This window comes from Physella acuta, unplaced genomic scaffold (assembly GCF_028476545.2).
Source record: "Physella acuta isolate Inbredline_101_S28 unplaced genomic scaffold, ASM2847654v3 ptg000353l, whole genome shotgun sequence".
In the NCBI taxonomy this organism is placed as follows: Eukaryota; Metazoa; Mollusca; class Gastropoda; family Physidae; genus Physella; species Physella acuta.
The window spans coordinates 1587700-1603313 of NW_026731872.1; the positions used below are offsets into that span (position 1 = coordinate 1587700).

The 15614-nt window shown below is 33.4% G+C and overlaps 2 protein-coding genes across 3 annotated transcripts; one reads left to right on the plus strand and one right to left on the minus strand.

The window, feature by feature from the left end:
- The first annotated feature begins 1 nt into the window (after position 1).
- On the plus strand, positions 2-10312 carry LOC131941210 (dynein regulatory complex subunit 5). 2 transcript variants are annotated; one of them, XM_059300265.1, is made up of 7 exons: positions 48-121; positions 417-432; positions 2271-2568; positions 4995-5605; positions 5890-6102; positions 7285-7485; positions 9590-10312. In XM_059300265.1, the coding sequence occupies exons 3-7, from the start codon at positions 2274-2276 to the stop codon at positions 9836-9838; spliced, it is 1569 nt and encodes a 522-aa protein (XP_059156248.1). In that variant the 5' UTR covers positions 48-121; positions 417-432; positions 2271-2273; the 3' UTR covers positions 9839-10312. The 2 variants fall into 2 exon arrangements, with proteins under 2 accessions (XP_059156249.1, XP_059156248.1); XM_059300266.1 differs by lacking the exon at positions 417-432 and having other exon boundaries at positions 2-121; positions 9590-10311.
- Positions 10313-10910: 598 nt separating this feature from the next.
- LOC131941192 (polyribonucleotide nucleotidyltransferase 1, mitochondrial) lies at positions 10911-15228 on the minus strand (the record flags this gene model as incomplete). The annotated part of the gene is given in 8 exon segments (XM_059300212.1): positions 10911-11175; positions 11577-11655; positions 11849-11904; positions 12704-12810; positions 13249-13332; positions 13885-13968; positions 14849-14912; positions 15157-15228. Coding segments are annotated over 8 exon segments (702 nt in total), but the record flags the coding sequence as incomplete, so codon positions are not given.
- Between the last annotated feature and the right edge of the window lie 386 nt (positions 15229-15614).

Genomic DNA, 15614 nt, shown 5'->3' on the forward strand with positions numbered 1-15614 from the left:
ATCTTTTAGAAGTAGAGAGGTCGATAGTTACTAAAATTAAAAACGGATGTTTGCATGTCCATAGTAACACCAAAGGCAGTCAAAGTAGCCAAAAGAAAAATAGTATTACTATATTGCGTTGGTAGGTGGTATTTTGTCCTAGACTCTTGATCTATATTATTTCTAAAAATTCAATTAGGTTTTTGTAAAATCAAAAAATGATTTAAAAAAAAATTTAAACCTAGATTTCTAAATTGATGACTAAACTAGTTTAAAACTAAATCAAATTTATTTCCCTATATTATATGCTGGCAAAGAATTCTAGAATTTTCATACATTGATAAAGTGCAAGTAGGTAAAACAAAGCTATTTTAAATAATACCTTAAGCTATTTTATACTCTAACTGTACACTAATTATGATTTTAATTAATAATAGTTTAGAAACAAATCCTGTAAGTCCTCATTATATTTTCCTTTTTGTTTTCATTAAGGTTTCCGTTATTTTTTGCCTTTATGTTTACATTTGTGTTTGCATTAACATTTCTTTTTACATTACTGTTTGTGGGTTATTGATTTTTAGTTATTGTTTGCGTTTATGTTTATATTCTTAAACCCTAAACCATGCTGCTGAATGAGCACAATAGTCACAGCACTTTACAGATAAGTTTATCTCAAATGCCAGTACAGGGTACATGAATCACAGTGTTTCTTCCAGACTTTTTTCTCCGGGGGGGGGGGGGGGCACTTGATATTTTCGGGGGGGGGGGGGGGGGGGGGGCGGACAACATTTTTCGGGGGGGGGGGGGGGGGGCAGCGGCGGACACTAGTACAAGTGTATGTTTACTATATAAAATCCATCTCGTTCGGGGGGAGGGGGGGGGGGGGGTTAGCCACCCCCCCCCCCTCCCCCCGAAAAGATGCCTGGAAGAAACTCTGATGAATGAGCATAATAGTCACAGCACTTTACAGATAAGTTTATCTCAAATGCCAGTACAGGGTCTGGTTGATATGGCTAGTATAATATTTATTAATAATATTATCTAGATTCTAGGCCTATATTTATTACAAACCTAACTGCTTGGTTTTAGTCAGACTTTACTAAAAAGTGGATGTATTTGATGTCTTAGTAATTTTCAGGAACTAAACAAAATTTTGAAAAAAGCTAAAATAATTTAGTTATTTTCATTTCATTTAGTCATTGAAAATTTACATAAACAATTAAACACGGCATAACTACTATGTGGTTTTAAAAAAGTATATTTTGATTGAAAATTTGTAATCAATGCTTGTCTTAAGAAAATTTAGACTTGGAAATAAATAGAAAAGTAGCCGTAAACAAAGAAAATTAGTTTCAAGTTAAGCACATTTGCAACTTTTATATGATTGATTCTTAAAATATGAAATTTAAAAAAAAAATTTCAAGCTAATGTTAAAAAATAAAATGTTATTAACGCTACGAGTATGAAGGCAAATTTGACAAAAATACAATGTCAATAATAATAGTGGAAGGATTTTATCAACATGTTGATGTCCTTTAGTCATAAGGCTATTATTTGAAATTGGATGCAGTTGTGAATCGTCTTGGACAATTTATTAAATATTTTTACAAATTGGGTGCAATGCTATAAAAATAAGTGTGGTTATAAATAACTTTATTGTGAGGTAAATTCAATTTGATGTTTTTAGTATTTTTGGTAACTAAACAAAATGTTTTAAAAAGCTAAAGACAATTTGATTGTTTTCATTTTATCACTGGAAATGTAAATAAACTTGGCATTACTTGGCAATGTGATTTTATAGAGTATAAATTTTTGTAAAAAAATCTTATCTGCAAAGTTTTGAGTACAAATTGCTACAAAGTGGGGTTCACAGAATATCAATCATGGAGTTTCTGTACAGCCAATCAATGCTGGTCTTACAAAACTGATACTCAGAGTTTCTTCGAGGCATCTCTTCGGGGGGGGGGGGGGGGGGGGCAAAGTCTTGATATAAAGTTTTTATCCATGTTAAAAATAATGGTGGAACCATTTTGTTAACTCTGTTAACTCGATTGCCTTCATTAGGGCTTATGACAAAGGCTTAGGGCGGCCTTAAATTAAATAGGCTATCTATATTTTAATAATATATTATTAATTTGCCTATTTATATAGGCTTATAAGTTATATCATACAGACTTGTGAAAATAGAATAATAATATTTATAGCCTAATTATATAATTAGGCCTTTATCCAATGCTAAATAATAATATTAAGATTAAATAATTTTAGCAACTGTTTTTATCTTCTAATAGAAAATGGCAGAACTTACTGAAGAAGTTGGTATAGAAAAAAGGAAAAGTAGAATCAACAGCTCTATTGCAGTTGGTGGAAAATTGCTCACTCCTGCACCAACATCACCCAGATCAACCCGAAGCCCAGCTGAAATTAAAAAGCCATTGGATGATATTTTACCAGAGGAAATTGTCCCTGACAGAGTAGGTGACTGGCGGAATATGAGAAGAATTATAGCAGAAGACCCGGAGTGGTCTTTGGCAACAGTCCCACTCTTAAATGAGCTTGTTATTAAGCAAATTGTGAAAAATTTTGAAAGTAAGTCAAACTTTTGAATTTTGAAACATTATAATTTTAAGTCAGGACGAGTATTAATTTTCCAAATGAATAATTAAAATAGATTCTTAGGTAGTATTTTATAGTATCTTATATGTCTTAACTCTAATGCAGAGGCGTATCCAGGTTTTTGTTGTAGGGGGAGCGAAATGAGCAAAAAAAGGCGCCGAATTTTTAACAAGTTCTATATACGTGTATTATATATATATATATATATATATATATATATATATATATATATATATATATATATATATATATATATATATATATATATATATATATATATACACTACAACCAAAAACAATAAACGCAACACAATCTGTTTTGTAATTCTTGTAAAAAAATTTTTTACATAATTCCTGGGACATTAATTAAGACAAGCGAAATAGTGGAAATAATCACGCACTTAATATAAATATGTATATATCTACATATTTAATTATAAATGTCAAAACAAATCAAATTACTTTAGAATGTAATATAGTTGTTTAACAGTATTTGTGTTTTTAAATTTTATTTTGTCTACAATCAGAATTAAATATATCGTCATCATAAATGCTAAAGTATTACAGCATAGAGAAGGTTTTTTAAATCAGAGTTGTTATAAAAACACGCTTTATATATTATAGTAAAAAAATCCGGAATAATAGCTTACAATTACTAAATTATCTGTCTTTTAGTTCAGATCACACATCTTTTAATTAACTACTGCTTTTTGTGTTCTTTAAAGATAATTTTTTAACAATATAGTGATCAGGTATGGGTTAGATCACTGTATTGATCAAACACCTTTTTACTGGTAATTGCAAAAACAATATTCACTGAGTTTTACCTGATTCAAAAGCTATGATTCTGGCGGCATGGTACTTTGGTACATCGTTATGCGGTTTCCCAAATGTACTTAACGTATCAGTTCGGGGTGGGTTGGGGGGGGGGTGTTCAACTTCATTCATCACTGTCCGGTCACTTTAGGTCAATTATCCAACCCAGTGTATACCTAGGTGTGACATTAATGTCGCTCTACACCAGGGGTCTCCAAACTACGGCCCGCGGGCCGCATGCGGCCCGCAAGGTCCCCTCATCCGGCCCGCGGAGATCGTTTTGACCACGGAAAAAATGTTTGTTGGAGGTGGCTGAGGAACTTTGCCCAGAAAGTTCAAAACGATTTGAAAATGTAGCTTTAGGTGCAAATACCATTGCCCGCAGTGTTGCTGACATTGATGAAAACATTGTGACTCAAACATTGAAAAATTCATGCAAGTTTCACCATTTTTCAATTGCAATGGATGAGTCGCTGAAATTTATATATATTTCTATATAGTTTATATTTCGTTGGGGGGGGGGGGGGGAAGAAGGGGTATATGTTCTTCGGTGGGGAGGGGGGGGGGGCTCCGCCACCCCAAAGAGATGCCTCGAAGAAACTGGCCCTCGAACTGACATTTGATAGTTAATGCGGCCCTCGGGCTGAAAAGTTTGGAGACCCCTGCTCTACACAATTGTGGTGAGGTGTGTGTGTGTGTGTGTGTGTGTGTGTGTGTGTGAACAGAGTGAACATAGCGTCAGTTTTTAGATGACTGTTCTAAACATACATATTCAATTGCACATATATCCTGATTCAGAAATAGATTTAAATAAGTAGCAGTGGTATTATGGCACTATTTTTTTTACAGAGGGATCCATGGGGAGAGGGGGGTTGTAATTGTTTCATATAATTTGTAATCGTAATCACTATCGCCCAAACTTTCATAATACTACTACTTCATCGTGATGACGTTGTTGACCTTGTCAAAATGGCACCACTACTACGCAGTTTGCCCATAAGTAAATTTAAATAGAGGTGCCACATCAGTTGTATTTGTGTCTGTATTGTAATTTTTTAAAAATTAATTACACGATTAAAACTGTATATATAAAGTAATTATGTGTGAAGATTTATGTATAATATTTTCTAGATCAATTATTCTTAAGCAAATACATTATACAGTTGCCTTAAACTTAACACCCCTCTTGCCAAGTGGTACTACACGTAGAGGTTATTTAAAATTGCAATGCATCGTAATGGTTATTTTTAGATTGACAAACTTGATACAGCTGATAATACGTGTTGTAAACGTAGACGCTACTAGAATAGTGCAATTCTGCTTAGTTGCTGCATGAAAAGAAATCTTGTGATTTACATAGATATGCTGACCAAAAATAATTTTTAATAAAAATCATTGTTTAAAACTTTGAGTTTAAAAAGTTTCCAAAAAGGCGCCACTTTACTGAAAATGGCCAGAGGGGGAGCTGCCGCTTCCCCTGCTCCCCCCCTGCGTACGCTACTGCTCTAATGGTATTAGATGTAAATAAAATATAATTAACTTATTTCATGCTTAAATTGATTTTTTAAATTATTTTTATTCAGATAAGTCAGATATTTTAAAAGATCTGCTGACAAAACATCAGAAGAAAGTGCTGTCTCAAATTTCTACTGATTTACCTCTAAAAGTCACAGCATTACTAATAGATGATGAAGGATTCTGGGAAAGATGTTGCAGAGCACGGTGGGAACTTTGTGAAATATCCAGCTATGGGAACAGCTGGAAAAGAATGTACTTTGAGAAAAATCTTCAACAAATAATAGAACTCTTTGTACCTGAAAAATCAGACAGTGATGAACTAGAAGACACCATTGCACTTTCTACCAATTTTATTCGGAAACTTGAGATCAAGCAACTCCTTCCTCCTCTTGCCTCAGTGTCCAAAGGTCCAGATTTTGATGAGAATTCAGATGCAGCCAGTGATACAGGGGATGAGTTGGAGAGTGATCATTTCAATTTTGGCCCAGTTTTAAAAAGATTACCTTTTCTTGAAGAGTTTCATTTAACGTATGGTGTACGTGATTGTGGAATGAACTTTGAGTGGAGCTTGTTTCAGTTCACAGCAAAAGACTGTCTGCAGCTTTCAGAATGTATTGCTGCTTTACCAAATCTAAAAGTTTTCAGACTTCACAGAAGCAAAGTAGATGACGAAAAGGTTTGTTCCATTCTTGTGTTTTTCTAATTATTAATGTTAATTTATACGGTAATGATAAAATATTTTTGTAAATTGTTTTTTAGAAATTATATTTAAATATTAGAGAAAATATTGGTTTTAATTTTTAAAGAGAACTGGTTCAGTACATTTTTATTTTCTTTGGAATACCACCTATATTGAGAAGACTAGCTTTTGTGAACATAGTGAGGTAACTCAGAAGCGTAGGAAGAGGGGGGGGGGGGAACTGATATTGAGCGCTAAAAAAATATTTGTTTCCACCCCAGGCCAGAGTCCTCATTAGTCACATACTGGATCACCCGGGACTCATTGAGTTGGATTTGTCACACAACATCATTGGAGATCGAGGTGCTCGTGCCATTGGTAAATTTCTCAACAATCACAGCCAGCTGGTCAAACTCAACTTGTGCAACAATCAGATCAGAGTGGCTGGGGCTCAAGCCATTGCACATGCATTAACTAAGAATAACTTGCTACAGGTGAGGTTTGTTTCACTTGCTACAGGTGAGGTTTGTTTCACTTGCTACAGGTGAGGTTTGTTTCACTTGCTACAGGTGAGGTTTGTTTCACTTGCTACAGGTGAGGTTTGTTTCACTTGCTACAGGTGAGGGCTAGGGCTGTTTCACTTGCTACAGGTGAGGTTTGTTTCACTTGCTACAGGTGAGGTTTGTTTCACTTGCTACAGGTGAGGTTTGTTTCACTTGCTACAGGTGAGGTTTGTTTCACTTGCTACAGGTGAGGTTTGTTTCACTTGCTACAGGTGAGGTTTGTTTCACTTGCTACAGGTGAGGGCTAGGGCTGTTTCACTTGCTACAGGTGAGGGCTAGGGCTGTTTCACTTGCTACAGGTGAGGGCTAGGGCTAGGGTTGTTTCACTTGCTACAGGTGAGGTTTGTTTCACTTGCTACAGGTGAGGTTTGTTTCACTTGCTACAGGTGAGGTTTGTTTCACTTGCTACAGGTGAGGGCTAGGGCTGTTTCACTTGCTACAGGTGAGGGCTAGGGCTGTTTCACTTGCTACAGGTGAGGGCTAGGGCTAGGGTTGTTTCACTTGCTACAGGTGAGGGCTAGGGTTGTTTCACTTGCTACAGGTGAGGGCTAGGGCTAGGGTTGTTTCAATTGCTACAGGTGAGGGCTAGGGCTGTTTCACTTGCTACAGGTGAGGGCTAGGGCTAGGGTTGTTTCACTTGCTACAGGTGAGGGCTAGGGTTGTTTCACTTGCTACAGGTGAGGGCTAGGGTTGTTTCACTTGCTACAGGTGAGGGCTAGGGTTGTTTCACTTGCTACAGGTGAGGGCTAGGGTTGTTTCACTTGCTACAGGTGAGGGCTAGGGCTAGGGTTGTTTCACTTGTTTGGAGTGAAAGTTTTAATGTCAGATGAAGAAAGTCAACTAAAAACATGTAATTATGGACCAATTGTCTTTAAAAACTGTAATATTAAGTTGCTATCACATTTTGCCTATGCATGAATTGAATCCATTTCAATGAAGCTATATTATCTATTTTTAGAAAAAATTAAATTAACTTTAAGGAAGACATTACCTTGTAATCTATAATTTTATTTCTAGCTATATCAAGGTAATAAATCTATTTATTCACTATTTTCTTTGCCATATTTAAATGTATATCAAGGTAAAAAAAAACAATGTATATTGTCTTTTCAGTATTTAAATCTTCGTTTGAATCGCTTAGGAGATGAAGGTGGCCAAGCAATCTGCAGAGCTCTTACCAAAAACAGAACTCTAGTTGACATCAATTTGAGTTCCAATGAACTGGCAGAGCCCACAGCTGCCATTTTATCTCAAGTTGTGATTCAAAATCCAATCATTCGAACATTAGATCTCTCTTGTAACCGACTTGGGCCAGTAAGTTCCTCAATTCCTCAAACAAGTTCCTCAAACAAGTTCCTCAATTCCTCAAACAAGTTCCTCAAACATTTCTTCACAGTTAATTAGGGAATTAAAGAAAAACAAAACAGTTGCATTCATTAAAAAGTTGATCATTATTTTCCTAATTTACCAAATATTACAAATCATTGTGATATTGCATATTATTCCATTAATGTTCATACTATTGGGGGAAAACATCTATTTTTATAAGCAAAAATGGAATTTTTAAAAATTAGTCAAGTAAATTAAGAGAATTCTCTAATAGTTCCAACTCCATTGAACAATCAGGTTCAAGTACACAGTTGAGTTTACATTTAGATCTAGATAGGATTTACTAGTGGTCTAGAAACTGGCCAGAAATATCTAATAGTTGATAGAATGAAAGTAGGATGGGGGCAAGATAATTCTGGATAACTTAGGTCATCCAGAATTATCTTGAATAATTATGTAACTAGAATTTTAGATTTTTAAAAATCTTTATTCTAATGAAAGCAAAACTACTTTGCTTTCATTGATAAAAGTATTGGTTGCTCGTGAAATCTCCTATACATTTTGTTGCCAAGGCTTTAATAAAAGAAAGAAATTGAGTTTTTTTTCAGGATATTTTCTTATTGTTGAGTGTTGTGACATTGCTCATTGCACAGTTCTAGTATTGGTCAATCTTGTCATGTCCAGTATCCACACATTTCTTCCCTATTTGGTCAATCTTGTCATGTCCACACAATTCTTATATATTGGTCAATCTTGTCATGTCCACACAATTCTTATATATTGGTCAATCTTGTCATGTCCACACAATTCTTATATTGGTCAATCTTGTCATGTCCACACAATTCTTATATATTGGTCAATCTTGTCATGTCCACACAATTCTTATATACTGGTCAATCTTGTCATGTCCACACAATTCTTATATATTGGTCAATCTTGTCATGTCCACTGTCCACACATTCCTTCCCTATTTGGTCAATCTTGTCATGTCCACACAATTCTTATATATTGGTCAATCTTGTCATGTCCACTGTCCACACATTTCTTCCCTATTTGGTCAATCTTGTCATGTCCAAATATAGATTATATAGATATATAATTTTATATAGATATATTTATATATTATAAAATAAATATATTTATTACTTTATGTTACTATGACTTGCATATTTACCTATATATTTTGAGATGAGCACATTTGCAATTCATTATGTGTATATTTATATATTAGGTATATATTTATATACATATAATAGCCGTCGATACCCGTGAATTACAGGCCTATATATTTTTAATGTTATAGGTATTTGGAAAAAAATGATTTATTAAATAGATATTGGTCAAAACGCATTTCTACACATTGAGATATTAGTGACAAAGAAAAGAAATAACTAAATAGCTAAAAATCCAGCATATTTAAAATTACAAAGGCTGCCAATACTTATTAGAAAAACCAAATTCTATACATTATTATTCAACACAACACCATATTAAATGCCCACACTGATCAACAGACTTAAATGAATCCATTAAAACCTGGCTGTTCAATGGTATTTATGTTGTTTTTTAAAGTAATTTGTATTACTTTTAGCTGAGAAAATTGTATAAATTTCATTGCTTACATCTTGATAAGTAGATCTATAGATCTTAATCAAATTTGAATAAAATAGTTTATTACTTCATTTTCTAAATTTGGAAGATGACACCATTAGTTTTGTGTACTTACCGTAGTTTAACATGAACGCAAAAAACAATGTCACATGCCACAACAATAAACACTTTTCCGGCTGCATAGTGAAAAATGGGTTTCTACATTTGAATATTCATTTATTTTTATTTACCTTCTTTAAATTAAATTTAGTTTATACATTTATAACATCCACCATATCTTTAAGCTATCCATATATTGCTGAACATACTGATCATATTGCTCAAAAATGTTGCTGACAGAGAGAGAGAGACAGAGAGAAGTGCACTCATGGGCTTTTATATATTAGGATGTCTGTATATATAACTATATATTTATATATATATATATATATAGTTGTATTTGATGTAGCCGATAAAGATATTTTCTTTGAAACTGTAGGATGGAGGCAAGCAGCTGCAAGAAGGCATGGAAGAAAATAAGACAATAACCTCCATGGATCTTCGGCTGACAGAATGTGGACAAGAGGCTGAGTACTGCATCAATCAGGTTTTACACAGAAATCAAGAAGCTGACAGAGAGCAGCGTATAAAAGATAGTCAAAGTATTAATGAAGAATTCCGCAAGAAAAGTACTGAACCACAGGCCGCTCATCGTTTCCAGCTTCCTCCTGCTGCTGTCATTGCATGAAACACCATTGCTACCATAACGCATCAAATTATAGCATTGCCAATATAAATATCTGCAGTTATTGATTAGGGCAGATTGCATGAAAGTGTAAAGTATTACCATTAAAATATCTGCGGTTATTGATTAGTGTTGCTGAAAGACTGCATGAAAGTTATTTTAAATTTCCATGAAAGAAAAGAAAAAGATGGATGCAGACATTTTTTTAATGAGGGTTGTGTTTTTTTATTAGCATCAATAAAATTAATCTTATTAAAACTTTAAAAAAATTGGTTTGCTTTTGAAATGTGGTATTTTATATAAAAAGACATGCTACTAAACAGTCAAGAATGGAGTGAATGAGTGGGACATGAAAAAGTACTGTAACCCTCTTAGGATAAAGCTTTATTAATGACCGAGCCGTTATTTTAAAAATAAGCTAATTATTTTATATTTATAATTTAATGAGCTTATGAACTTCAATAAATCAAATAAAAATCTTAAAAATATAAATGAGCTTCCTGATGAAATTTTGTTTTTTTTATTTGAAACAGTACTCAAGTTATAGGCTTTTGAAAAATCAAAAGTAGAATAAATTCCACTTCCGGTTACCGGAAATTGCTGAAAAGTTTATGATATAATATTTATATTTCATCAATCTAGCTGTAACGGTGCTTAAGTTATCGTGTTCACAGACATACACATACAAAATCTATGATTTTTCAACTAAGGGAGGTGTACAATGTCGAGATTTGTAATTTTGCACAATTACAATACTTCCTCTATACTTCATATACGAGAAAGTAAAAAAAAAAAACTACGGCAACTTTGAATAGTCTGACTTTAAATCCCAGGATTTACTTCAATAGTGTAAAGCAATTGGATTGGCTGATATGAAGACTGGAAAGCCAATGGTGTGTCTTGTACTATCATGGACAATGTCAGACAACATTTGGCTGATAGTAGTGGTAGGTTGGCCTAGTTCATTGTAAATTTTTTATGCTCTCTGTAGTCTTAAACTCATCCTGCAAACCATTTCTTTCATCACTGTAAATCTAACTACTATAAACACATTGAACACACACATACAACTTAATCCAATTTACTGCAAAATTTTATTAAATTGTTTTTTATATAGAAGATTTATAAAATCAGCATTTTGTTACAAATTGATTATCAAATCATCAAACAAAGCTGTGTTGCTTTTAAATGGTAGATGTGAGATTGCGTATGAAGGGAAGAGGTGGTCCTTGCAGAACTTTGCGAGAAATACGGTGGGTGCCTGTTGCTGGGTCTCTACCAAAATATTTGACGGTTATTTCATGACCTACATCCATCCCAAGTGTGCTGGCATGTGAAACCTGGAAAATAAATGGCCAATTTTACTTTACATCTTACGTGACTTTACATCTTACGTGACTTTACATCTTACAATGTGACTTGACATCTTACAATGTGACTTTACATCATACAATGTGACTTTACATCATACAATGTGACTTTACATCTTACAATGTGACTTTACATCTTACAATGTGACTTCACATCTTACAACGTGACTTGACATCTTACAATGTGACTTTACATCTTACAACGTGACTTGACATCTTACAATGTGACTTTACATCTTACAACGTGACTTTACATCATACAACGTGACTTGACATCTTACAACGTGACTTTACATCTTACAATCGAAGTGATTTTACAGCTGACATTTGTAAAGTCATTTGACATCAATAAATAGTAAGAAGCTACTTACCTTTCTCTGGTCCAGTTGGGTGTTATGTAATAGAATGGGCTTTAACTTAGGATGGAGTTCAACCATAACACCAGTGTCCCTATTATGGAAAGAGGGGAATTAACTTTATATACAGCTTGATCATAATACTAGAGTAGCTCTGTATAGAAAATAAATTGCAGGTGGTATTTACACATTGCAGGTGGTATTTACACGGTTTTACAATGATTTAAAAAAAAAGTTGAAGGTTTAGAGAACAAAAGCAAACTTTCTAGGCAGTTGGCATGATTTACCTGATTTCAACTATTTTGCCTGTGTAGATTGCACCGAATTCTAGATCTGGTTCTTTCTAATTGATGTAACAAATGGAAGTGACATGGTTAGATCCAAATCAATTTATTTTTGGCTTGTTCTAAAAAAAATATACCTGTCCTTTTTCTGAATAGTTTTATACATCCAAAGACTTAGGACAATCTCAATTAGCTATTGTTCATACTATGATGTTTACTATTGGCCAAGACTACTGATATCAAAACCAATGTAAACTCACAGTGACCCCCTTAACATGTTGGTATTTTTCCCATGATGTTAAAAAGTAGAATATTAAAAAAACAAAACAAATCTAGACAAAGGAAAGTCCCAAAAAAAAAGGGCTAGCCCTGGTATCCCAGGATAACTGAGAAATCAATATCACGGGATAAGTAATAAATCAATATCACGGGATAAGTGAGAAATCAATATCACGGGATAAGTAAGAAATCAATATCACGGGATAAGTAATAAATCAATATCACAGGATAAGTGAGAAATCAATATCACAGGATAAGTGAGAAATCAAAATCACGGGATAAGTGAGAAATCAATATCACAGGATAAGTGAGAAATCAATATCACAGGATAAGTGAGAAATTAATATCACAGGATAAGTGAGAAATCAATATCACAGGATAAGTGAGAAAATAACACATGTAACAAGGCCCACTGGTGAAAGAATGTTTAATTGTTTGTAAGAAAATGTTTAATTGATTGTAAGAAAATGTTTAATTGATTGTAAAAAATGTTTAATTGATTGTATATGTTAATATTGTAAGTGAAGTATAAAAAAAACTAGATTCTTGTTCTATGACCTAGATGGTCTCTGAAGATACCTCCTTTTCCAGGATATTTTCTATCATTTCTTTGGCCTCTGTCATAGCCTCTATGTTTGGTGCAAATACTTGAAAGCTTTTCTCATCTATTCTAGTCATAGTCACACCTGAAACAAAATTATTTCAAACCAACAGAACATGGTCAGTTACTATTTCATCAGATACAAATTAAAGCTTGATTTAATTAAGTTCTTAATTGTTTACCACAATTTGTAACTACTTAAGCCTACTTTTATCTAAGTGTGTTTTAGCCTACTTCTGTTATAAAGTGTGTTTTAGCCTACTTCTATCTGTTATAAATGTTAGATACTAGTGACATTAGGATCAAGTTCAGTTGTTACACAATCACTGGCTGGAGGGGGGTGGGGGAAGAGAGAGAAGAGGCTTGTCCACTCAAGGATTAGACAGAAAACATTTTGGCTACATTCTTTTCTATTCACTAAGGTTACCTACTCAATGCTTGACTTGATTATTTTATGCTATTGTCTTATCAAAAATAGCTTCTATATTACATCTGACAATTGATTCCGCAGATTTCTTATTACCTGTCTCTGATTTGATTTTTTTCAGGTTGTATCCCCCAATGCCAGCTAGCTTCATCTGTTTGTAATGGTCAAGTTCCAATTTTTCTGATCAAGTAGACAAAAACATTTGTTATCTGTTTGTAATGGTCAAGTTCCAATTTTTCTGATCAAGTAGACAAAAACATTTGTTATCTGTTTGTAATGGTCAAGTTCCAATTTTTCTGATCAAGTAGACAAAAACATTTGTTATCTGTTTGTAATGGTCAAGTTCCAATTTTTCTGATCAAGTAGACAAAAACATTTGTTATCTGTTTGTAATGGTCAAGTTCCAATTTTTCTGATCAAGTAGACAAAAACATTTGTTAACTGTTTGTAATGATCAAGTTCCAATTTTTCTGATCAAGTAGACAAAAACATTTGTTATCTGTTTGTAATGGTCAAGTTCCAATTTTTCTGATCAAGTAGACAAAAACATTTGTTATCTGTTTGTAATGGTCAAGTTCCAATTTTTCTGATCAAGTAGACAAAAACATTTGTTATCTGGAGTAGAGATCACTTTGGTATGGTAAGACACTCAATAGATGCTGCTATGTCATTCAAACCATTTGCTATGGTAATATAAAAAGTCAAAGTAAATCTAGTAGAAAAGAAATAAACCTGTAACTGGGCCACAAGGTTTCAAACTTTTGCGTGGCTGTGCGATGGTTTGAGCCATAATGTCCAGGATTTGTTTGGTGGCAGCTGGAGGAGACAGTAGGTCATCAGTACAAACACATACAATCATACAAACATACAATCATACAAACACAAACATACAATCAACATCATTCCAATACAAACATACAATCAACATCATTCCAATACAAACATACAATCAACATCATTCGTATACAAACATACTAACATACAATCAACAACATTCCTATACTAACACAAACATACAATCAACATCATTCCTATACAAACATACTAACATACAATCAACATCATTTCAATACTAACATACAATCAACATCATTTCAATACTAACATACAATCAACATCATTCCAATACAAACATACAATCAGCATCATTCCCATACAAACTTATAATCAACATCATTCTAATACAAACACAAACATACAATCAACATCATTCTAATACAAACATACAATCAACATCATTCCAATACAAACACAAACATGCTCTATTTTATCTCATTAATGGATAAAAGAAGTTTCATAAAGTATGAAATCTTGGTGACAAAAATACCAATGACAGTGTATTCAGTCTGCACTACCATTAAATATGACAGTGTATTCAGTCTGCACTACCATTAAATATGACAGTGTATTCAGTCTGCACTACCATTACATATGACAGTGTATTCAGTCTGCACTACCATTACATATGACAGTGTATTCAGTCTGCACTACCATTACATATGACAGTGTATTCAGTCTGCACTACCATTACATATGACAGTGTATTCAGTCTGCACTACCATTAAATATGACAGTGTATTCAGTCTGCACTACCATTACATATGACAGTGTATTCAGTCTGCACTACCATTACATATGACAGTGTATTCAATCTGCACTACCATTACATATAAATCTTTATTAATGATCAACTTACCAAATCCATCCTCTAAAGCTTTGACAACAATAAAGAAAGGGATCCCAGGTAATTTGATATCTGCCTGTTCAAACACAATCAAAGGCCATGTGTTTACATTTATAGAACTTTTTTATGTTAACTAACATTCAGTTGTCAAATACTAGCCTCAATCTGTCAAACACTAACCTCAATCTGTCAGCCTCAATCTGTCAAACACTAGCCTCAATCTGTCAAACACTAGCCTCAATCTGTCAAACACTAACCTCAATCTGTCAAACACTAGCCTCAATCTGTCAAACACTAACCTTAATCTGTCAAACACTAACCTGAATAGCAGTCAGACCAGAAGCCGTGGCAGCCATCTTGAAGTCCATATCACCCATATAATCCTCTATGCCCTGCAATCAAAACAGATCTGGTAAATTAAATAACTGACCACTATAAAGGTATCAACTATGCATTTTTACAAAAAAAAATGTACTATATATCTATATCTATATATATATAAATATATATCTATATCTATATAGATGTGTATATAGATGTGTATATAGATGTGTATATAGATGTGTATATAGATGTGTATATAGATGTGTATATAGATGTGTATATAGATGTGTATATAGATGTGTATATAGATGTGTATATAGATGTGTATATAGATGTGTATATAGATGTGTATATAGATGTGTATATAGATGTGTATATAGATGTGTATATATAGAGATATATATAGAGATATATATAGAGATATATATAGAGATATATATAGAGATATATATAG